The sequence below is a fragment of the Notolepis coatsorum genome (genome assembly GCF_963971535.1).
Source record: "Notolepis coatsorum genome assembly, chromosome: 12".
NCBI lineage: Eukaryota > Metazoa > Chordata > Actinopteri > Aulopiformes > Paralepididae > Notolepis > Notolepis coatsorum.
The window spans coordinates 17,189,709-17,215,273 of NC_140176.1; the positions used below are offsets into that span (position 1 = coordinate 17,189,709).

Here is a 25,565-nt window from a genome sequence, read left to right on the forward strand (position 1 = left end):
CTTGGCCACCTGTTTGATGGCCAGACCCTAATGTCCTTTACACAGCTGCAGCAGCGGTATGGCCTATTGAAAGCAGAATTTTTTAGATACCTACAAATTAGGCAGTTTATCACCAAGAACACCTCACTTTTAACTAACAGCTCCACCTCGCAGGTGGAGAAAGCCCTCTCCTTGCAGATCCCCAAAAAACAAATATCTATCTTCTATACTCTATAGTACTCTGAACCTTAATTCATCTTTATCTTCCTTTGAGGTCAAGGTCCTGGCGGGATGGTGCTGATGCCCAACTCTACTCTCCCTGAACGTCAGCAAAACAAAGGAGATGATTGTGGACTTCAGGAGGTCGGGGGTCAAGGACTACAGCCCCCTCAGCATCGACGGGGCACCGGTTGAGAGAGTCAACAGCTTTAAGTACCTCGGAGCCTACATATCCGAGGACTTGACATGGACCACACACATTAACAGTGTTGTGAAGAAGGCACGACAACGCCTCTACTTCCTCAGGCGCCTAAGGAAGTTCCAAGTCAGCCAGAAGATCCTTAAGAACTTCTACTCATGTACAATAGAGAGCATCTTGACCGGCAACATCACCTCCTGGTTTGGGAATAGCACTGCACAAGACCAAAGCAGACTACAAAGAGTGACACGTTCAGCCGAACGCACAATTGGAGGGGGGCTCCCCACCCTCCAGAACATTTACTACAAGCGTTGCAAGGGCAAGGCTAAGAGAATCATTAAAGACTCCAGTCACCCGAACAACTGCCTCTTTGAACTGCTGCGGTCAGGCAAGCGATACAGGAGTCTCAAGGCGAGCACAGAAAGACTCAGAAGAAGCTTCTATCCCCAGGCCATCAGGCTGCTAAACGAACAATGAATGAACACTACACAACAACAACCACCAAACGCACATAGCACACACATCCACACACACACACTCACTTTAAACAAACACACTGTAGCACCCACTCCACACACTTATAGCACACACCCACTTTAAACAAACACACTGTAGCACCCACTCCCCACACTTTATATTTATGGATGAAGGATTGCACTACAACTCGTACACCTTACTGTAAATTGTACCTAAAATTGTACCTCATCCCATTTCTGCTTTGCACTAGATAGTACTGTACATTAGTACACTGCATAGTATTGTGTATTGTATATTATATGGTAACTCAGAACATTGTACATATGTCTATACCGAACACTGTGACCTCATTTTCTTCTTCTAAATTCATGCTATATTATGTTATTATGTTATTTGATACTATCTTGTCTAGCACAGTCTCTGGAGCGTAACAGTAAGAAGCATTTTGTATGAAAGTATTCTGTACTTCTGTATGACAACTATTAAAGAACTTGAACTTACTAAACAGTCCTGGGAAAAAGACCTGGACATAGAGATCACAGATGCAGACTGGCAGGATGCATGGACCTACGCAAAAGAAATCTCTGTTTGCAACCGCACCAAGGCTATAAGATAGAGACTGGAAACCACGTCCACTGCTTTTGGACCTGTGTAAAGCTTCAGAGCTATTGGTTCGACATCGTAGAGGAACTATCTGACATATTTCACACCCCCATCGAGCTGGATCCCCTCTGCCTTTTACTGGGCCTCCCAGATATTCATATTGCCAATTTCAAACATAAGAGACTGTTCAATTTGTTGACATTTGCTGCTAGGAAGAACATCCTATTGTTTTGGATCAAGGATGAGGTCCCATCAAAGAGGTCATGGCACAATATCACAATGGAATGCATTCCCTGTGAGTATATCACGTGCATGCTGCACTCCAAGTTGGACACTTTTTATGAAATCTGGGACCCTTATCTGTCACATATTGGACCTGCGTTATCCACCACTGTACTCGCCGGATTTTCCCATTACCAGTAACCTCCCAATGGACCAATGCTGCCTTGTTTTGTCTGATTGTACTGGCATTGTTGCCGAGGGAACCATAACTGATGCGAAGGTGCTTACATATACACGGACACATGCACACGCTCACACCACACATATAATAATAATAATATAATAATAATAACTTCGTTTTATATAGCGCCTTTCAGAGGACCCAAGGTCGCTTTACATAAGGGGGGGGGGGGGGGGGAGATAACAAATTAACAAACATAGTGGACAGACACAACATATACATATAAAGTGAGAAAGTTAGGGGTTGAAGGCCAGGTTGAAGAGGTGGGTTTTGAGCAGTTTTTTAAATGAGTCCAGAGTTGGGGCGGTACGGAGTTCTGCGGGGAGGGAGTTCCAGAGGGTGGGAGCTGCCACACTGAAAGCTCTGTCCCCGAACGTCCGTAGTCTGGTTCGGGGGATGGAGAGCTGACCAGTGTCCGTGGATCGCAGGGACCGTGACTGAGTGTAGGGGTGGAGGAGGTCAGTGAGGTACTGAGGTGCCAGGGCGTGAAGGGATTTGTAGGTGAGCAGGAGGGTTTTGTAGGTGATGCGGGATTTGATGGGGAGCCAGTGGAGGTGGATGAGGATGGGGGTGATGTGCTGCCAGGGTTTGGTGCGGGTTAGAACCCTGGCAGCTGAATTTTGAACATACTGGAGCACACACATAGAACACACGTCACACACACATGCAACATGCAAGCGCAAATTACATAGGCATATCAAACATTCACACATAAAACACGTACATAGGTAAGGCACACGCACACATGGGTAGGTAAAACACACATATATATATATAGCACACATAGATAATGCACACACATAAGAGCCACACTTTTTTTAATTATTTTTTAATTTTATTTTCTTAATTTAATTTTTATTGTTTTACTTTCTTGTTTGCCTGTCTTGTGCTGTTATTATCATTGTTAGTGTTACTATTATTATTATTGTTAATGGTATTGTATTGTGATGTCTTGTTCTATGTTGGAAAATTGAAAATAAAAACATTTATAAAAAAAAAAAATGACATGTCCAAGAAAATCACATCTTCACGAGGGGTGAAAGTGGCGTAGAGCAGTCGTCTGGTAATTCGATTCCCGCTCTTCCAGGGCAGCGTGTCGAAGTGTCCCTAATCGCTCCCGATGAGCAGGTTGGCACCTTGCATGGTAGCCACCGCCGTTAGTGTGTGAGTGAATGGGCAAAAAATTTGAGGAATAAATTGTAAAGCGCTTTGGATAAAAGCGCTATATAAATGCAGCCATTTATCTTGTTCTTTTCTCGTCGTCTTCATATCAATCTTATACGACAAAACCACTAATCTCATCTATGTTTTCCATTTTTGTCATATCTGTAATGTGCAGGAAAGGGGAAATCAAATTCTGTGTATTAAAGAAGCAAAGTACTGTAATAATATTAATAATCAATGTAATCAGGCAACAGGTTACAGTACATTATGGCATTAATGTACTGTAATCCAATAGATTAGGTTACGTTACTAATTACAATTGTAATAAGGTAATCAATAGGCTAATCTGTAATGGAATAAAAGTAACGATCCCAATGGAAACGAAAATAAAAACTTCGCCCAGATGGCTGCCTGTACCCAAATAATTTTAAATGCAAGAGCAGAGTCAAAAAGGCGTATATGAAAAGAAGAACTCATTTATTTTGTAGTATACAACTCACAAAAACAATGCAACATGCCACGGTACTGTAGATCACTTACTAGGGATTCTGACAGGACATGAACAGTCTGTGCAAAAAATGCAATTCATAGGAACACAGTGATTACAGTAAGAGAGAGAGAGAGATTAAGACAGAGCAGGAGGTAGAGACAGAGAGGTACTGAGAGATAGAGGAATAAAAACAGCATAATTGTTGTTTTTTTGCCATAGTTATCTTGTGTAATCAGACTGTTTTGGGTGATCTATGTCTGGCTTATACAGTGAACATAGCTTGTATTCTAGTGCACTCTTTAGCATTCTAGCAGCAACTTCAGTGGCTTTAAGGTAACCATTTACAGTAGTATGCATGCTGACAGCTACATGCTACAAATAGTATGGCAACGTTTCTTACATGCTAACCACTAACATGCCATAACTATAATGCCACCTATGTTAATTATTAGCTTACATGCTAACTACATCCAGCATCATGTAGAGAGCTTACACAGACCAACAGGGAAGACGACATAGAGAGGTTTAATGGCGCATCCTGTAGGCATTGGTCCTTGTAAACGGGTACACTTTCAGCAGTTTCAGCTGCACTGCTTTGAAACATCAACGGTAATATATGAAATGTCTTCTAAATTGTGACAAAAATACACAAATAAAAAAAGGGGGAAAAAGTGGTTGAATAATATAAATTAATTTGCTATCGAACACTACCAACTCATATTTTTGAGTTGGGTCACGTGATTAAATTGACCACCTAAAGGAGTTTACAAGGACCGCCCCAAATGCGACATGAATCTTTGGAATGTAGTTTTCATGCACGGTGGGTAATGTAGTCCAACAGGCCTTGAAAATGGACTACAAAGAACCAGGTGCTCTTCTGGCCTCCACGATAACGGAGGCCATTTAAGGCATAGTAGAGAATCCACACAGTGTGAGGATTGTAAGAGATGATATACTGCATGAATCAATCAATTGGCACTTCATGTGATTTACTTATTGACAAAAATATTAAGGTTAAAAAATAATGGGTTAAGATTAAGACAGTTGAGATACAGTACATGGCAATACACAAGTTAAGTTTTACAGAGAACGTGTCGACTCCTCCCAACAACTCATCCCCCTTTCACACACACCTTCTCTTTATTTCATTCTCTCTTTCTCTCCCTTCATCACTCCATTAAGAATAGTGTGTCTTTAAGTCCTTTCAAGCGAGGAACCTTCATTCCTTATATCATCAACGAGGAGGAGTCAGAGCTGCGTTCCCTGGCCCCGAATGTTGCATAGTGTTGGTAAACAGTACAGCAGTACAGAATGAAGTACAGTATGGAGTGTTACAAAAACATGACACGAGGACAGGGTTTATTAACCCTGTGTTGGACAGAGGGTGGGGGGGCAGTGTGAGACCGCCCCCCCCCCCCCCTTCCCTAAAGGGATGATCACTTCTTTTTTTTCATTTCTTCTACGTCTTCTTTTTCTTCTTCTCCTCCTTTGTTTTTACTGTAAACGTTAGGTTGATGCCCAGATTGTCAGGCAAACACTTCAAAGGTCCAATGCTCTTGTTGCTGGTAGAGTTCTTTCTTGTTAGTGGGTGTGTGTATGTTCAGATATGTTGTGTGTGTGTGTGTGTGTGTGTGTGTGTGTGTGTGTGTGTGTGTGTGTGTGTGTGTGTGTGTGTGTGTGTGTGTGTGTTCTATGTTTCCTGTGGACTTCAAATGTCCCCACATGGATAGAAAACCTGGCAGTGGCCACTCGTAAGGACCATGGATTATTTCTAGGATGCAAGTGTGTGTGTCTGTGTGTGTGTGCGCATGCGTGCGTGCGTGTGTGAGCTAGGTTTTTATCCTGTGAGCTTCAAATGTCCCCACAAGAATAGAAAACCAGGCAGTGGCCACTCGTAAGTACCATGGATTATATGTGTGAATGTGTGCGTGTGTGTGTGTGCGCGCGTGTGTGTGTGTGTGTCCGTGTTTCAGGTCCAGACCTCCATGGGGACCATGCCCTCCTTGGTGCCGAGCGCAGGAAGTAGATTCTCCTTGGACAGGAAGTCGAGGGGAAACTGAACCAGGAAGCCTCGGATCCTCTTCAGCTCCTCGTGAGCCAGCGCGGGGTCCTCCGTCTCCAGCCCCGGCTTGGCCCGGTAGGTGGCCAGCTCCAGTTTGGTCCGTACGTCGCTGGACGGCAGGCACCGGAACACCTGAGGGGGGAGGAGGAGAGGTGGGTGGATGGGTGGTGGAGATGGAGAGAGAGAGAGAGAGTGACAGTTGGCTTCGACTGGACTCCAGTCCTCTGTGTTACATTATAGGCTTCACCTCGTGGGGTGATCAGCCCCTGCTGCACCACGCATTGTTTTTACCACACACCTTGGAGTGTATTATTGTCCCACTTGACCAAAAAAAAACAACAACAACACATGGGCCGTTTACTCATTTTGTTCCAATAGCTAAATACAAAACAATATGTGATTTGTTAAAAGGAGAAGTTACACACGCTCCAACCAAACCACATCAAAATGAAACGTATAGGCTTGTCTGGTGCTCTCAGAGTAGCGCCATCTTGTATCTATCTGTTGTTAGGCCTATATCCTACAGTGAGGCCAATCTATTGTGCAAATTAGACATGTGCTGTTGTTAGGCCTATCAGAGTGAGGCCAATCGATTATGCAAATGAGCCATGTGCTGTTGTTAGGCCTATCCTACAGTGAGGCCAATCTATTATGCAAATGAGCCATGTGCTGTTGTTAGGCCTATCAGAGTGAGGCCAATCGATTATGCAAATGAGCCATGTGCTGTTGTTAGGCCTATTCTACAGTGAGGCCAATCTATTATGCAAATGAGCCATGTGCTGCTGTTAGCCCTATCCTACAGTGAGGCCAGCTATTATGCAAATGAGCCATGTGCTGCTGTTAGCCCTATCCTACAGTGAGGTCAATCTATTGTGCAAATTAGACATGTGCTGTTGTTAGGCCTATCCTACAGTGGGGTCAATCTATTACGTAAATTAGCCATGTGCTGTTGCCAGTGCTCTTTCCCCCATAGCTAGGATTATATGTGAACCCATGAGATAAAATATCTAATTGAATTGCCCAGCTGAGGTTTCTTCCCTTTTTTTTTTACCCCTATTAACTTTTTTGTGGTCAGAATTGTTCTCTTAAGTTCATTGGGGGTTAAGGCAGGGGGTGTTGCCCCTTGAGACAAAAAATAGAGGTGCTACTATCTATATCAGCTGATAAACATCCATTCCCTTCATTCGTCTGGTGGATACATTATGATTTAGTGCATCTTACTTTAGAGGAAGAATCATTTCTGTAAGCTTATATTCCTTTTGTATTTACTGTATATCAGTTACCAATATACTAGGACTCAAATATTGATAGCGCATTCATTTTGAACTGTGATGATGCTTCAGCCGTGTGTGTGTGTGCACGTGCACTAGCGCTACCTTTTGGTAGATATCGGCATTGCGGGTACAGGTGGCCATCCACACCCTCTTGTAGAAGTGATCACTGAGGGGGTCAGACACATCTATGGAGAGGTCTGTGTGAGCCCCGAGAATCATCCTGAGAGAGAGAGAGAGAGAGAGAGAGAGAGAGAGAGAGAGAGAGAGAGAGAGAGAGAGAGAGAGAGAGAGAGAGAGACAGACAGAGAAAGAGAGAGAGGACAGAGAAGAGAGAAATAGACAGGAGAGAGAGAGAGAGAGAGAGAGAGAGAGAGAAAGAGAGAGAGAGAGAGAGAGAGAGAGACAGACAGACAGAGAAAGAGAGAGAGGACAGAGAAGAGAGAGAAGGACAGAAGAGAGAAATAGACAGGAGAGAGAGAGAGAGAGACAGACAGACAGACAGAGAAAGAGAGAGAGAGAGAGAGAGACAGACAGAGAAAGAGAGAGAGGACAGAGAAGAGAGAGAAGGACAGAAGAGAGAAATAGACAGGAGAGAGAGAGAGAGAGAGAGAGAAAGAAACAGAGGCACGGGAAGAAGATTAAGTTGTGGAGGAGGCAGGTGACTAACAGGACGTGCTGAAATGTTTAGCATTTGGAAGCAAAAACACACAAATCCTACTTGAGGTACTCAAGGTACACACACACATTATAAAGGCTTTACTTGAATCTAATAAAATGTGCAATCATCAGATTCAAATATTGGTTCAACATGGACATCTAAGGACACAAAGATCATAGTCACTGCCACACACACACACACACACACACACACACACACACCTACACACACACACACACACACACACACACACACACACACACACACACACACACACACACACACACACACACACAGGGGCGGACCTAGCACATTTGGCGCCCTAGGCGAGATTCACCACTTCACAATTTTTTTTTTTATTTTTATTTTTTTGTAATTTTTTGTAATTTTTTTTTATGGCTTTTGCCTCTTCATAGTTCTCTAACGTTAGTCTTTCTTTCCTCAACGCTCAATTCTATAAACACTTGACCGATACCCATCAATGCACAGCGCTCTAGCATGTTCTGACTGTGAACACCTAAAGCTGAGGCTCAGACCGACCGACCGTTTTAGATTTTTGGCTCATTTTCCCTTATGTTAGAATTTTTTGTATGTAAAAATAATGGTTGCCGATATAGAGGGGGGCGCCAAAACTGGCGCCCCCCTCTGGGTGGCGCTCTAGGCGACCGCCTATATCGCCTGTAGGAAGGTCCGCCCCCGACACACAGCTTACTTGAAGCACTCGAGGCGTAGCTGCAGTGCATACGGTCCGGCTTGGTACTCCTGTCCGTCCATCACCGACGTGACGGTGTCCGAGTCCTCTACGATCACCGCCACCTCGCTGTCTCTCTCCCCCAACATGCTCCTGTCGTTGATGTTGGCAGAACCTAAAGCACAGACGAGGGTTACAGCAGAATGAGCCAGGAGAACCTACAGCATAGACGTGGGTTATAGCTAAATGACCCAGGAGAATCATGAAGGCCTCCAGCCAGTCCAACGACGACTCACTCTTTGCTGCAGTCAGGAAAACGCTACTACAGGTCAGTGTACATTTAAATTTTCTTATCGTCAGCATAACCTACAACGCCTTTCTCCTACTCACAAGTCTGGTCCACCGAGCCAACACCAAGTGTAGCAGTTATATCCAGAAGTCATAGAACTCCGTTGTTGTCAACACAAGCACCTGATTCACGATAAGCTGTGACCCTCCATTGTTCTGTGAAATGAAGACTAAACACCACTTTGCCAGAATGAAAAGGTGTTTACCTACGCACTTTCTGTTATATAACCATATGAAAATGAGTCATGCAGGTGTGTGTGTGTGTGTGCGTATGTGATGTTACTTCTACATTCAGTTGCACAACATTCATAATTTTATTTTATCAAGATTATTATTATTTAAATCTATTATTATTATCATCATCATATCATACTGCATCATGATATGACTGCTCTGTCTTTCTTTCCTCCCCTTGTTGCAGTCTAGGGGTGGGGGAGTGCACACAGGCTTCAGGGCAGTGCTGATATCAACCAGCCGATGGCGCTGTTCTCCTATGTTTAGAATCCTAGCTTGCTCTTTTGCTGGTGGATATTATTTACACGTTCAGTTTCACCATCATCACTCTGTGTCATTTCCCACCGTTTGCGCCGCCACCAGGTGACATCAGAGGATGCGTAATGTGGAAGGTACATGGACGTTACTGTTGTTGTAAGCAGTTAAGCGGTCGCATCTTTTATTTTTTATACATTTGATTAATATCCTATATTATAGGATTGGGGGAAATTCCCTAAACTGCCCCTGCAGCAGCTCAGTGGAATCTTAGAGTGATTAGATAAGGTTACAGTAAATGTGGGGAAAGTGTGATTTTGCAGGATACATTCCTCGTCAGGTCGGTAATATGAGATCTTTGAGTGATTAGATAAGGTTACAGTAAATGTGGGGAAAGTGTGATTTTGCAGGATACATTCCTCGTCAGGTCGGTAATGTGAGATCTTTGAGGCAGACAATCTTCTAATAAGGCTCTAATTCAGTGAACACTTGATGGTTTATATCCTAATATGATACACCTTTTTGGGCACATTTGTCTTAAAACCTAACCCTTACCTTAACCCTAAACGTAACCTCACTAGAGACGTCACGCCTCACTCCTAAACCTAAAACAGAGATCATTTTACAGCCAACATTTGATGGGACTAAAATCACAGGCCAGCAGGGGTAGATCTGGTAGGTCTTAACTACTCTACCGGCTCTAGGCACTTGGGCTTAACTTTTACAGTGGAATGGTGTAGGGGTGTAACGGTACACGTATCCGTACCGAACTGTTTCAGTGTGTACCGTACCGTACCGAACGGCTGTGTAGTGTACCGAACGAATACAACGGTATGTTAACCACTAACGCCCGCCCACCGGGGGCTGTTTTTTTCCACAATCTAATATAATTATTATTATTTAAAGAAACAAAATTACAAGTCGATTATTAATTTCAATATAGAATATTCGTCGACAGCCCTACAAGTACAATTAGTTACTGCAAGGGCGGTCAGGTGGCGTAACGGAGATTGCGTTCGTCACCAAACCCCGGAGCGGCTAGATTCGCCTGTTCGAATCCAGCTCACAGCTCCGGGGTTGTCACCAGCTTGGCTGGCCGTTCACACTAATACAATTGGCAGTATTAGAGGGTGGGAGAAGCTGGCGGGGTGGGTCCGGGTCGTTGTAAACAGCGACTCCTACAGTTCGGTCGGGGCGCCTGCTAAGCGCGGATAGGACTTGAGTGGGATAGTGTGATCCTTCCACACGCTACGCCCTCTCAATGAGAATCCGCGCTGCCAGGTGAAAAGAAGCGGTTGATTGGCTGAACGTGTGTCGGAGGAGGAAGCACGTGATAGCCTCCACTCTCCCAGACCGACTGTGGGGGGTAAGTGCGCAGCGACCAGGAAGGGGATTGGGAATTGGCATAACGACTAACATTGGGATGGGAGAAAATCGGAGGAAAATGGAGGGGGAAAAAGATAAAAAAATAAAAATAAAAAAATTAGTTACTGCACACTACATCACCCCTGAGTGGAACATGCAAAGCCAAACTTCCCCCCACGGTACCGAAAACCCGTACCGAACCTTGACTTCAAAACCGAGGTACGTACCGTACCGTGCTTTTTGTGTACCGTTACAGCCCTAGAAAGGTGTGTAAAGTAGGGCCCGCATGGCTTACTTACCGATGATGACGGTGTTGTCGTCGGCGATGAGCATCTTGCTGTGGACGTAGATGAGCTCCGTGACCAGCTTCCCCTCCAGCTCAGCGTGGGTCCTCAGGCCGGCCAGGGAGATGTAGTTCATCCACTGGCCTCCCACTGTGAGTGAGTGAGAGAGTGAGTGAGTGAGTGAGTGAGTGAGTGAGTGAGTGAGTGAGTGAGTGAGTGAGTGAGTGAGTGAGTGAGAGAGTGAGAGAGTGAGTGAGTGAGTGAGTGAGTGAGTGAGTGAGAGAGTGAGAGAGAGAGACAGAGAGAGAGAGAGAGAGAGAGAGAGAGAGACAGAGACAGAGACAGAGAGAGAGACAGAAACAGGTTAGTTCCCATGCTGTTCCTCATACTAGCTCCAGTCTCTCATTGACTGCCACGCTGTTTTCCCATCTTTACGCCCTGGCACCAGCGTTATTGACCATTTTCACGATGTTTGCGGACCCATCGTATATTCTATATTATAGCTATGGAGACAATAGTATGGCTAATTTGACAGGCACTATTTATAGTCCAACAGGGACAAACCAGTTCATTTCTACATACTTTCGTTCAGGCGAGCAAATCGGCGACAGATGGCTGTGTGCCGATTCACTTTGAGGGGGAGGGGATTCCTGCAGCCCAAGGCACCGATGCACTGAAAGACAACTGATAGACCCAGCTCAAAAGGTAGGCAATACTGCCATCTGTCGGGATTCGATCGTCATTGCAATTATAGCGTAGGCAGCGGTGCCAGGGACACACACAGGCAGGTCCGCGCGAGTGTTTAGAATGGGAAAATCGGTAAAAAAAAGAAAAAAGGATCTAAAAACGAGATATCTCGTGTTTGGCGCTCAACGGTTGGATTTGAAACCCGAGAAATCTCGTGTTTGGCGCAGAATGAGTTAAGGTTAACAAGTGTCGTAGAAAATATCATCATGTCATTATAGATCTGTGTTGAAATATCATACATATTGAGAGAGGATGACTTTTGACCTAATCTTTTAAGGTTGTTTAACATTCCAGTTAGGAACATGGTGAACAACCTCCGCCTAGCCAAGGCCATTTGGCTCCTAACTGGGCCATTTGATACTTTCAGTCATATCTGTTCTAATGTTACGTCTATTTCTGTGTATTAATGTCTGACCAGAGCTCTTTGTCACTTTGCCGGTCAGACTCTTGTGTGTGAACACACGTTGTCTCTGATTGTAAACTGATCTTTCATTTGTGGCCACAGATGAAATAAACTATATGTTTTCTATTTTTAATAACGACTCGGAATGATTTGAACAAACGGCTCATCTTTTGTCCTTTAACATTTTCCATAAAACAGGATAGTTCCCGTGCTGTTCCTCCTACAGGCTCCAGTCCCCACATTATAACAGGATAGTTCCCGTGCTGTTCCTCCTACAGGCTCCAGTCCCCACATTATAACAGGATAGTTCCCGTGCTGTTCCTCCTACAGGCTCCAGTCCCCACATTATAACAGGATAGTTCCCGTGCTGTTCCTCCTACTGGCTCCAGTCCCCACATTATAACAGGATAGTTCCTGTGCTGTTCCTCATACTGGGCTCCAGTCCCCACGTTATAACAGGATAGTTCCCGTGCTGTTCCTCATACTGGCTCCAGTCCCCACAGTAACAGGATAGTTCCCATGCTGTTCCTCATTACTATAGCTCCAGTCCCCACATTAACAGGATAGTTCCTGTGCTGTTCCTCATACTGGCTCCAGTCCCCACATTATAACAGGATAGTTCCTGTGCTGTTCCTCATACTATAGCTCCAGTCCCCACATTATAACAGGATAGTTCCTGTGCTGTTCCTCATTACTGGCTCCAGTCCCCACATTATAACAGGATAGTTCCCGTGCTGTTCCTCATACTGGGCTCCAGTCCCCACATTATAACAGGATAGTTCCCATGCTGTTCCTCATACTGGGCTCCAGTCCCCACATTATAACAGGATAGTTCCCGTGCTGTTCCTCATACTGGGCTCCAGTCCCCACATTATAACAGGATAGTTCCCGTGCTGTTCCTCATACTGGCTCCAGGCCCCACATTAACAGGAGAGTTCAAGTTCAAGTTCCTTTTATTGCCACACGGCCAGGCCGGTGGAATTCAAGCACGGTGCAGGTGGTAGCTGCGACAATACACCACATAAAACATAAAGGACACATGGAACAGTACAGTACAGAAAACATCACCTAGAACTAGGGATGTCCGATATTATCGGCCTACCGATATTAACGGCCGATATCGGCATTAAAATGTGATATCGGAAAATATCGGTATCGGTTTTCAAAAAAAAATATATATTTTTTTTACATTTCTATAACCTTTATTTACCCAGGCAAGTAAGTAAGAACAAATTCTGATTTTATTTATTGTCAAAAGTATGCATAATGTTGTGTTAATTCCACAACAAGAGATATGTAATGTTAATTACCTGAAATTATTCCGTTTTTTGGGGGGGGGAAACCCTGCATATATCGGTATCGGTTGATATCGGTTGAGTTGGACAATATCGGTATAAAAGCCAATATCGAGCATCCCTACCTAGAACATATACAGTACATGACGGAACAGTACAGTATGAACAAATATAGACATCAGGTTCAAAGTAACAGAAACCAGAGAAACATAACAGCAGGGGGTAGAATTTAGGAGGAGTTGGAGTTGAGCAGTTGTATGGCCTTGGGGAAGAAACTATTATTGAACCTCACAGTATGACTAAAGTACCCAGTGACCTGAACCTCCTACCAGAGGGGAGGTGTTGGAAGAGGTGATGAGCTGGGTGCAGGGGGTCACTAATGATTTTGTTTGCGCGTGTGATGGTGTGATGTTTGTGTATGGAGTCCAGGGTGGGGAGTTTGCAGTTGATGATTTTGGATGCCCTTTTTATGATCCTATCTAGTCCTGTGCTGTTCCTCTTACTGGCTCCGGCTAGTTGGCCACAAACTAATGCTAAATCAACGGGGTCCAGCTCCTGTCTGTACAAGCTGACTGAAGACAAGTGATATTTACTCCACAGTGCACACAAAAGGAGATTTCACTTGTCTTCAGGCCTGGGGTTCCACAAATCTAAAACTATCCCTGCCATTATTACTATCAAATGTAATAATTGTGGAATATTACTATAATGATGCACTGTAATTTTAATTAAGAGCACTGCTCTGTTGTAATTCAAAATTGAACTATTTTATCACTGCTCTATGTTAAATACCCTGTTGTATGTCCGTTCCATTTGATAATTTTTTGACTATTTTTAAACCGAATCATTTTAAACTATTTTTGTTATTTGTATTACTGAATGAAACTGTAAACAGAGAGCCTATTGGGATGCTAGACCCTAAGGGGCCTTTCTCACTCACCTATTGGGATCGAATCAGCGCCCCCGGGGACGAGGGGGAGTGTTCTCACTCAGACGGACACACCCCTTTTGGGATCGAACCGGCGCTGATTCGTTTTACCCCCCGCTGAACCTGGGACGGTTGGATTAGGTAGTTTCGGATGCGGGCCAGTGGGAGCGGGGGGCGTGACACACACAACATCGTTACTGTAATGCTTTTCATGCTTGCTTGAATTTTGGGCAGATAAAACCACACAGCAACAACTGGACAATACCCACAAAAACGATATTTATGGGCAATTTGAGAGTTCAGACCGCAACCAAACAAGCATGTGGAGCCTCACAGCTCAGTGGATGAAAACATGAAGCCACGTTACAAACAGCACTTCCCTGGCTCGCATTAGCTGTTCAGGGACATCAGGGATATCCTGACACAACTTGTATTTATTCTTACCCTGCCTACTCTTTTACACTGCCTATCAAATTCATGTGTCGGTTATTGCACTTTTTACTTCTTACTGATGACTATTTTTAAACTGAATCATTTTAAACTATTCTTATTATTTGCTATGCTCGCTCATGCCTGTATTTTTTATGTCCGTTGGTTATTGCACTTTTTAATTACTGAATAGAGAGCCTATTAGGATGCTAGATCCTAATGTGTAGAACCAGGTTAACTGTGTCCTGGCTGTAGTAGAACCAGGTTAACTGTGTCCTGGCTGTAGAACCAGGTTAACTGTGTCCTGGCTGTTAGTAGCATTGTAGAACCAGGTTAACTGTGTCCTGGCTGTTAGTAGAACCGGGTTAACTGTGTCCTGGCTGTAGTAGAACCAGGTTAACTGTGTCCTGGCTGTAGTAGAACCAGGTTAACTGTGTCCTGGCTGTTAGTAGAACCAGGTTAACTGTGTCCTGGCTGTAGCATTGTAGAACCAGGTTAACTGTGTCCTGGCTGTAGTAGAAACACTATGACTGTAATCTTATGCTTATGGCAGATCAATCAGCATGGATTGTCTGTAAACTTTAATACATGGCAGTTTGGTTTGTTAGAACAGACTGTAATCTTCACTTGCTTATGGCAGATCAATCAGCATGGATTGTCTGTAAACTTTCACTTGCTTATGGCAGATCAATCAGCATGGATTGTCTGTAAACTTTATGCATTGTTGTCACTTGCCATATCTTACTATGCTCGCTCATGCCTGTATTTTTTATGTCCGTTCTATTTTATAATTTTTATTTTATTTTATTTTATTTTAATTTTACTATTCTTAAACTGAATCATTTTAAACTATTTTTACTATTTGTGTTACTGAAAACTGTAAGCGGAGAGCCTATTGGGATGCTAGATCCTAATGTGAAACACTGTGATTCTACCTGTCTATCTTTTTATGCTCGCTTATGCCTGTATTTTTTACTGTTGTGAAGCACTTTGAACTGCAACCTCTGTATGAAAAGTGCTATACAAATAAAGTTATTATTATTATTATTATTAGCTGTTAGCTTAGCGTTAGCCATTGCTGTATACTATACTTTCTTGTTCGAATGCATTTATTTCTATTAGACCAGTGGTGCCCAACCAGTCGGCCGTGGTCGACCAGTAGATCAATGACATTCAATATAATCGATGCAAGCAATGTTACTAGTAAAAGGCTAAGCTAACTAGCGTTAGCCGTTAGCTTAGTGTTATCGTTAACCCTGCAAAACGCTCAAAAGCGGACATACGCTCAAAAGCGGACATACGATGAATTGGAAATGGGGGACCCTGGTGGAAACAAGACGAAAGTCTTTCTCTGGTCTGCATCCCCTTAACAATTGTATGTATTGAGCTGTACTGCACTGTACCCATCCTGCAATCTGTTAATAAAGTTTTCATTCATTCATTCATTCACTCTACAACAGAGTTCCATTCGTGAGAAAAGAGGCAGAAAAGAGGCAGAACACACAGTGAATGTATCCGTTTTGTTTATTGCACGTTCTTTGCTGAAAAATAAGTGCTACAAGCTATACTAGACTAGGCTAAGCTAACTAGCGTTAGCCGTTAGCTTAGCGTTAGCCCTGGGAAACGCTCAAAAGCGAACTCTACAACACCATCCATTCGTGATAAAATGGGGTGGGTTATATTGACAAGGCTTGACAACAGAGGTTCAAATATAACTTCATATTTATTGGTTATTTGTTCATTTTATATCAGCATCCAGTCTCCGCCGTCGTGTTAAGACACTTCCTGTTTACATTTTCGAACGTGACATCATCGCCTACGGCAAGCGTAAACGCTCAAAAGGCAAACCGTAAACAGAACCCGGAGCGAACCAAGACTGAAGTGTGTACACAAACTAGAGGGGGGAAGTTCGCATCAGATCTCGGAACGGGCTAGAACGGAATGGAATGGAAACGAATAGGTGAGTGAGAAAGGCCCCTAATGTGAAACACTGTGGTTTACCTTACCTTGCTACCTCTCTATCTTTTTCATGCTCGCTTATGCCTGTATTTTTTTACTGTTGTGAACTGCAACTTCTGTATGAAAAGTGCTATACAAATAAAGTTATTATCATCATCATCATCATCATCATCATCATCATCATCATCATCATCATCATCATCATCATCATCATCCTCATCATTATTATTATTATTATTATTATTATTATTATTATTATTATTATTATTATTATTATTATTATTATTATTATTATTATTATTATTATTATTATTATTATTATTATTATTATTATTATTATTATTATTATTATTATCCCTTTAAACAGTGGTTGTCTTTTCACCACCTTTAACAGAGTCTTGGTTATCTTGTGTACACAAATGTCCACGTTCTTAGAAATAGTGCATATATACTGTATGAATTTAGTGCTCGAAATAATTTTCTCTTAACGCTGCAGGCTGACTTACTCTCTCTCTGCAGCTGGGATATGATGGAGCAGTCTCCTCTGATCATGGTCCTATAATGAAAGATGAGAGAGAGAGATAGAGATCGAGAGATAAGAGACAGAGACAGATAGAGACAGAGAAAGACATGGGGAGATAAGAGAGACAGATAGAGAGAGAGATAAGAGACAGAGATAGATAGAAAGAGAGAAAGAGAGAGAGCGATAAGAGCGAGAGAGAGAGAGAGAGAGAGAGAGAGAGAGAGAGAGAGAGAGACAGGATTAATGGTTAACGTCAGCCTCCATTGTTCCTACTAGCACGGTAGACCTCTTTATGTGTCTGTGTTTGCATGACTGGGAAGGGCTCAATATTTACTCACTCAAACGAAAGAACTGGCGCGCTCAACTCAAACGTCTTCAGCAGGGTATACAGAGTGTACGCTTTTATTAATGCACAGCAGCAGTGATCACGGACACGTTTCAAACCGGCTTTTCCTCACTGTGCCGGCTTCTCAATATTTACTCAAGAATGCTCTAATAAATCCAACCTTTCGAGAGGTTTCATCACGTGACTATTATGGCCGTAAACACACAATGTTTACCGCTCAGAGTCAAGGGTCTGACGGTTATAGATGAACAGGTGTGATTAACCCTTCCCCGTCTCTCAGCATTGATAAAAAAAAAAAGCACAAAAGGAAGGCAGACCGATACGCAGTGGCGCATTAAAGGAACACGCCAACATTTGGGGAAATTAGCCTACCGTCTTCTCCAGAGAGAGACAACAAGGAGATAGATACCAGTTTCCTCTCTGTGTGAGTTCAGTAGAAAGCTATCTGGCTGCACATTAGCCTAGCTTAGCACAATGAATGTAAAGCAGACAGTGCCAGTTAGCCTTCGGGAGAGGTGTTAGTTGGACAATGCCTAGGCTAACCGGCACTGTCCGCTTCCATTCATTGTGCTAAGCTAGGCTAACGTGCAGCCAGATAGCTTTCTACTGAACTCAGAGAGGAAACTGGTATCCATCTTCTTGTCTCTCTCTGGAGAAGACTGTAAGCTAATTTCCCCAAATGTTGGCGTGTTCCTTTAAATAGGTGGGCTCACGCACGCGCACACACACACACACACGCACACGCACCTGTAGTTGTAGTGCATGACGGCATGCATGGCGCTGCCTCCTCCAGTGTTGATGTCTCCCTCGAAGCCGGGCAGCAGGGGGGTGACCACGTACACGCGGTATTTCTTCCCCTCCCTGCGCACACAGAGAGACGAGCACCGACAAAAAGCTCACATATTATTACCAATCATGCCACCATAACCTGCAGCCGTTTTTAATTGATTGTACCGTGTATATACTTTGATATGTTTTGCATTGTTTTATATATCTATTGAATTGTATTATGTATTTATTATGTATTATGCTCGACATCACTGAAAAGGAGGGCTTGCCCTCGATGACTTCTCGAGTTGAAATACAGATTGAATGAACATATTATCATCTGCACAGGAAGTATGTACACATGGTGTCTCCTCCCCGCCCTGCACACACACACCAGTGACCTCGTTCATCGAGCAGAACACACAGAGGTTTCTCAACATATACAGCTAGGATACACTACTATACAACTTGTTTCCTCTTGAATATCTGATTATAATGAGTCCTTGGAAACAGCCTGCGTGCATATCTTGTGTGTCAAAGTAAATCGTGGCACAGTGCTTGTGGTTAAAGAGACATCCTGTAAGTGTCCTTGAGCAAGGCACGGAACCCCTGCCTGATCCCCTATGGTGGGGCAGGGAAAAAAGGTCTGACCCTGTGCTCCGATCTCTTTGATGATGTACATGTGTGTCTCTCTCAAAGGAATATATATATAAAGAAAAAAAGTTTCCATAAGAATCGTGTGTGTGTGTGTGTGAAAGAGAGAGAGAGAGACTAAGTATGTGTGTGAGTGAGTGAGTGAGTGAGTGAGTGAGTGAGTGAGTGAGTGAGTGAGTGAGTGAGTGAGTGAGTGAGTGAGTGAGTGAGTGAAAGTGCGTGTATGTGTGTGTGATTGCATGTGTCCTGTGCGGTCTATCTTATCTATCACTGAGTCATTATATCGTTCAGAATGTTATCCGTTTCCTCTGATATGCTTATATCTAGATGGGAGACAGAGAGAGAGAGAGAGAGAGAGAGAGAGAGAGAGAGAGAGAGAGAGAGAGTGTGCTGCACTGTTTCCATGTCCCCTACCACTGCACTTTACTGTCTTATTGTTGTCTCACTGTTCTGTCCTGTTTTGCACTTACTGATTTATTTATCATTATTATTATTATTATTATTATTATTATTATTATTATTATTATTATTATTATTATTATTATTATTATGTTGTTCCTATTTGTGAAAAAAATCAATCATGCACTGTAATGTCAAATCACGTTCCATTTTGTACGTGTACAAAATGGTGAATAAAGAAATCTGAATCTGAATCTGAGAGAGAGAGAGAGAGAGAGAGAGAGAGAGAGAGCGTGCAAGTGTTTGCTATATAAAGTAAAGTATTCGAATAATTTCTTGGAACAAAAACGTGAAACAAGCCAAATCTGAAACAAGCCAAATCAAACAAGCCTGCCAGATGTCTTCATCATGGCGTATCAGATTGGCAGAAGGTACACAATGTCTCACAGGAATATAGCCAACATTTGTATTGTTATAGAAAATATTATATGTTTCATCCTATTACATCATTTGTACAGCTTACTGGGCATGTTCATAGCTCTGTTTAAATACATATTCTCTGTGCAGCCTTGGATAGTTAATATAGTATACAGTTTCTCAGACATTAGGGCGACAGTCTTAACAGTGTTCTTAAAACAACGACCATGGCCCAGGACAGGTCTTAGATATGTCATATATACATCTTGTTCTTTTCTTGTTGTCTTCATATCAATCTTGTGTTCGATACGACAAAACCCCTAACCTAATATTTGTTTTCCTTTCTTGTCATATCCATTATAAATTTGTCATCTTTTGTCGTCATGTTAAACTATGTATTTATTGTTTATTTATACTATGAGCTTTTTCTCACTTTCTGGTCAGACGCTTGTGTACACTTGTCACGGATTGTAAACTGAGGACTTTTCTGTGATCCCAGAAATAAAACTATTATGTGTGTGTGTGTGTGTGTGTACTTTCCTTGTGATTCATTTTACAACGGGGATAAATACAAAAGGGTGTGCGTTTTTACCTGTAGGCTCTGATGATGCGCTCGGCAATAGTGTCCCCTATCTTATTGAAGACGTGCTCGTCCTTGTTAGCACAGCTGATGAAGAACTGGTTCTGAAAGAGGAAGACCACACATCTGTGTTTAGTCACTACTAACTCGAAGGGTTATCGTAGTACACATGTTTGAGAAGCCTATCTGATACTAACTCAAAGTGTTATCGTAGTACACATGTTTGAGAAATCTATCTGATTCACAAGACCTTGTAGCAGTGGATCCACAAACCTGAAGAAGCCATAATGTGAAAACATGCCAATGGTTCTTTATGACTATATATGGATTTGAACATTCCTGGAGTGGGATGGAATACTTTACTCTTGAAAGCTATTCCAAATATAAACATTTTGCTGATACTGGGAATTAATTTGACATGGCATATACAGGGCCCCCGCTTATTAATGATGATCGTGTTTCCACTTTGAGCCATGTGCGTCAGTTTACCTTTCAGCCCTTTTCTACTAGTGATGTATTTGAAGGTTTAAGGAGGATAAATTGGATCTGTTTTTTCTAAAACTGGCTGCTCCATTTATCACAGAGCAATTAACGCATATACTCAATCTTTCTACAGTATCTCAACCAGTGTATTTCTGAATATTGGGAAATTCGGTATGCATATTTCCATTACGTTAAGGTGGCGATAGAAATTACTTAAATAATTACAGACCAAGTCACCATGCCTAGTTAAAAACCTGGAATCTCTAGTCACTCTTGTTTTAAATGCATCAATCTGGTGCCAGAGCCAATCACAGCACTATTTTAGCCATTTAATTGGTTACGAATAATATAGTATCCGCTTTGGACAGCAAGAAACACTGTGCTGCTCTTTTTGTGGATCTATCCAAAGCGTTTGATACAGTTGATCATCATTTGGTCTTACAACGGTTATGTCGTATTGGTTTAGAAGGAATGGCCTGTGATTGATTGTTTGTTTGAGAGACTTAAGTGTAAAGTTCGGGAGTGTCCAGTCTGAATTCTTGTTGGTAACAAAGGGTGTCCCACAGGAATACATTTTAGGTCCAGTCTTTTTCACAATTTATATTAATGATATAGTATCTTCACTGAGTGGGTGTCAAGTTCATCTTTATGCTGACAACACTAGTATGTATTGTATTGCCTTTGTGCCGCTAGTCATTGAGAACCTGTAACTCTCCTTTTAAACTGGTACTTAATGTAGATAAAGCGAAGTTCATGGTGTTTATAGAGCCAGATATATTGATTATGATAGTATACACTCATCTACTAGAAATGGATCTAACATTGAGAGAGTTGCTGAATATAAGTATCTCGGTATCTGGCTTGATGACAAGTTTAAGTTTTTTTAAATACCACAAAGATGATCTTGTCAGCAAATTGCATCTATTGCAAATTGCAACGCCTATCGGAGTTGAATTAAGGGGAATGTAATTTATAGAAATGCTGCTCCTTCCATTCTTAACCTCCTGGACACAGTCTATCATTCTACCCTCAGATTTATTATTCACCACGTGTCTTCTATGGTAAGGTGGGTTGGTCTTCCCTGGCAGAGAGGCGTAATAATCACTGGTATTTCTTTATCTACAAAGGCCATTTCCGGAAAGCTACCACCATACATTGCAACAATGCTAGATTGGAATTCTGAACCCTATCTAAACGGCTCAAATGACTCGCGCCCAGTCTGCACGTCAAAGTCAGCCTTTTATTTTAATGCACCAACTTCCTGAAATGATCTTCAGCATGAGGTTGAAAATCGATTCTCTGCTGACCTATGATCAGTTTAGGGGCCATGATCCCTGGTACATTGTGTAATTGTTTTAACAGATTTTTATCTCCGATTTTCTATGTCTTGTTTCTATTATTGTTATTATTGTTATTATTATCATTATCATTATCATTATCATTATCATTATCATTATTATTATTATTATTATTATTATTTTAACAATGCCTAATTGTATTGATGTGTAATTGCTTTTACTTTTACAATCTCTTTACAATTTATTTCTTACCTTTTATATTAGTCTGTTTTCATCTTGAATGATAATTTTGACACAATTGCAAATGAGGGCAACCTCAACTGTCTTGGAGGGGGAAATAAAGGTTTTATATTGGAAGCGGAAAAAAGCTAACATTCACTAAAGTGCTCGTAAACAGAAAGTTTTTTTTCTCATTCCGATTCTTCACCTATGTCTTTAAACGTTTATGAATATTGTGTTTCTTCCCTTTAAATCGCCTCCTTTCATACAGGTTTCAACGTGGATGCTGGTGGCAATCAAATCGCCAGCAATAATAAAAGATAAACTCGACATGTTTCCTGACAAAATGTTGGTATGATTATCTGGAAAATGGCCGCCTACATTGCCTACAAATAATAACCAATGCCTTCAGAACAGGAACACATTGACGTACCTCTATGTAAATGTAGTGTTGGCTGTTCGCGATGGTGTGAACGTAGGCATTGTGGATGGACTCCTCGTGGTCCTTTATACCTGCCGACCAGTCGGCCGCCGAGCGCAAGATCTACGAGAGGACAGACAGGGGGAGGACAGACAGGAGCAGGACAGACAGGAAGAGGACAGACAGGAAGAGGACAGACAGGAGGAGGACAGACAGGAAGAGGACAGACAGGAGGACAGACAGGAGGAGGACAGACAGGAAGAGGACAGACAGGAAGAGGACAGACAGGAAGAGGACAGACAGGAAGAGGACAGACAGGAAGAGGACAGACAGGAGGAGGACAGACAGGAAGAGGGATTCATCCAGTGTTTTTCCAAACCCACACCCACAGTTTCAGAATACATATTCTTATGACCCAAAACCGATTTGGCAGATTGTTTTATAGGCTAATAGGATTGATTGATTGATTGATTGAAAACTGTATTAACAGATTGCAGAATGGGTACAATACAGTACGGCTCAATACACACAATTGTTAAGGGGATGCAGACCAGAGAAAGACTTTCGTCTTGTTTACATCAGGGTCCCCCATTTTCAATTCATCAGGACATATATGACATACATGACATACAGATAGACAGTACTGCTACATCTATACATTTATGACATACCAGATTTGCAAATACAGTACTGTTTGTGATACAAAAAGAGTCAAGAAAAGGGAGTATATACATTTGACGTAGAAAATTTACATTGGAGGAGGTTGGGTGGGGTTGTGTGTACATTGGGATATTGACAACCATACTGGGTAACATATACCTGCTTTTCGATCTACACTATAATATTGTGCCGTGTGTTTTCCTTACCTGTACTTTGACGTTGGTGCAGTTGGGGACTTGGTATCGGAGCTCTCCGGCGGTGGTGTGAGACTTGGGCAGGAGGTACGGGTAGGACAGAGAGCGGTACTTGGGCTTCATGATCTGACCGGGAGAATAGGGATATGAATGAGGGGAACTGAGATGTACGACAGATGATATTAATGACGGGAACACTGCCTGCCTCACTGTCTATTTTAAACTTTTTACCCAAATGAGAACCGTTTCTAATCATGGAACCCAGGCTCATTAAAACATATTTTGCCCTTTTAAGGAAAACGTCTAGCAAATATAAAGGCCAGGAAAAAGGCTTAAAGGGAAGATCCACCCTAAAATAGAATTCACTTTTATTTCTACTGTACGGCTTCATTTAGATGTGTGAATATGAACAAGTCTCTTCTTAAAGGTCCCATGCATTATAAATGGCCTTTTCCAGTGTTTAGCATGTTTTCCTAGCAATTGGGGATTATATCAATGTGGTCTGTGTCGTTAATTATCATATTGACTCACTCATCAGTCTAGTCTCGAGTTCACGAGATCTTCCCTCACTCAACTAAGCTGTTCTGATTTGACAGTTTTGCTTACGTGAATATAGCACTGATTTGCAGTAACGCCCCCTCTATGGTTGTAGCGCATAGTGTAACCCGACACTTACTCAAACGGGTTTTGACTGCGAGGCAGGGAGCGAGCGGGCGGGCGAGAGGGAGGGAGAGAGATGGAGAGAGAGAGAGAGGGATCCGTCTTCTCTCACACACACACACGGAGAGTTTACACAGGTTGTGTGTAAGTGCTCCGTGCCTCCGTGTCCCTCTCTCTCTCTCTCTCTGTCTCTCTCCCTCTCTATCTCCCTCCCTCTCGCCCGCCCGCTCGCTCCCTGCCTCGCAGTCAAAACCCGTTTGAGGAAGTGTCGGGAGCACCAGCATATCACTGTAATATCTTTGTGCATGCTCCCACGCGCACGCCCATATTCCGATCCATACAATAATATTCACAGGGGTATATATTGTCATTTGAAACAAGTTACCAATGCATTGTCCCGTGGGATTATGCCCCCTGCGGCAACATTAATTAGTATCCCCCTCAGTCTCTCTCTATCTCTCTCTGTGCCAGTCGCAGACTGTGTGGATGACTGTCACTCAAAGTGCTTATGGGCGGAGCCAGGCCAACACAGCCTGAAATCCAAAGGGAGAAAAATTTGGCTTTTGAGTACTTGATTAGAAATATAAAACAATGAATTTTTTTTTAAACCTTACAGATGTGTTCAATAGACTCACAGGAATTGCAATGCACGTCCCCTTTAAGCTAAACACAAGAGACACAAGACTCTAGCGATAGTATCATCAAGAGACAATAGAATAGAATAGAATAGAAAAACTTTATTTATCCCGAGAATAGTGAATAGTGGAACAACTCCTTGGTGATTTTACTGGGATAACATTTTTTTTGTATTCTATTTATTTTTGGGGTTTCTGTATTTTTCACCCATCCCAATTTTGTCGTTATGCCAATTCCCTTCCTGGTCGTTGCGCGCATTGCCCCACTGTTGGCCTGGGGAGGGTGTAGAACTACCACATGCCTCCTCCGATACATGTGGAGTCGCCAGCCGCTTCTTTTCACCCGACAGCGAGGAGTTTCACCGGGGGAACGTAACGTGTACGGAGGTTCATGCCATTTCCCCCAGATCCCCTCCCTGCTGAACAGGCGCCCCGACCGACCAGTAGGAGTCGCTGTTTGCAACGACCAGGACACATACCCCACCGGCTTCCCACCCGCTAACACTGCCAATTGTGTTAGTAGGGACGACTGACCAAGCCGGAGGTACCGCTGACAGCTGGACTCGATCCCAGAGTCTCTATGGTGATAGGCGAGTGCTTAGTCCACTGTGGGGTTTCGAACTTCGTCAGGGTTTTTCGAACGGATATTTTTAATTATTTTTAATTATTTCTTTTTAACTAAATCTTCAATTTGAATAAAGTGATTAATCTGATTAAATGAGTAATTTTTTTTATTAAATCAACTTTCTTTAATGAATAAAACGAATCAGTTTCGTCAACAT

The 25,565-nt window shown here is 42.7% G+C and overlaps 1 protein-coding gene across 1 annotated transcript in view; it reads right to left on the reverse strand.

Annotated features, from left to right (window-relative positions):
- Nucleotides 1–3,594: 3,594 nt before the first annotated feature.
- The window catches only part of pld1b (phospholipase D1b), a 65,899-nt gene continuing 43,928 nt past the window's right edge, over nucleotides 3,595–25,565 (reverse strand). Inside the window, exons 17-25 of the mRNA XM_084325757.1 lie at nucleotides 23,501–23,614; nucleotides 22,647–22,757; nucleotides 20,226–20,317; nucleotides 18,143–18,256; nucleotides 17,033–17,082; nucleotides 10,781–10,915; nucleotides 8,301–8,454; nucleotides 7,033–7,150; nucleotides 3,595–5,788 (exon numbers count right to left, since the gene is read on the reverse strand). Coding sequence (XP_084181883.1) covers nucleotides 5,564–5,788; nucleotides 7,033–7,150; nucleotides 8,301–8,454; nucleotides 10,781–10,915; nucleotides 17,033–17,082; nucleotides 18,143–18,256; nucleotides 20,226–20,317; nucleotides 22,647–22,757; nucleotides 23,501–23,614 — 1,113 coding nt within the window. The 3' untranslated portion in view covers nucleotides 3,595–5,563. The remainder of the gene's footprint in view (nucleotides 5,789–7,032; nucleotides 7,151–8,300; nucleotides 8,455–10,780; nucleotides 10,916–17,032; nucleotides 17,083–18,142; nucleotides 18,257–20,225; nucleotides 20,318–22,646; nucleotides 22,758–23,500; nucleotides 23,615–25,565) is intronic.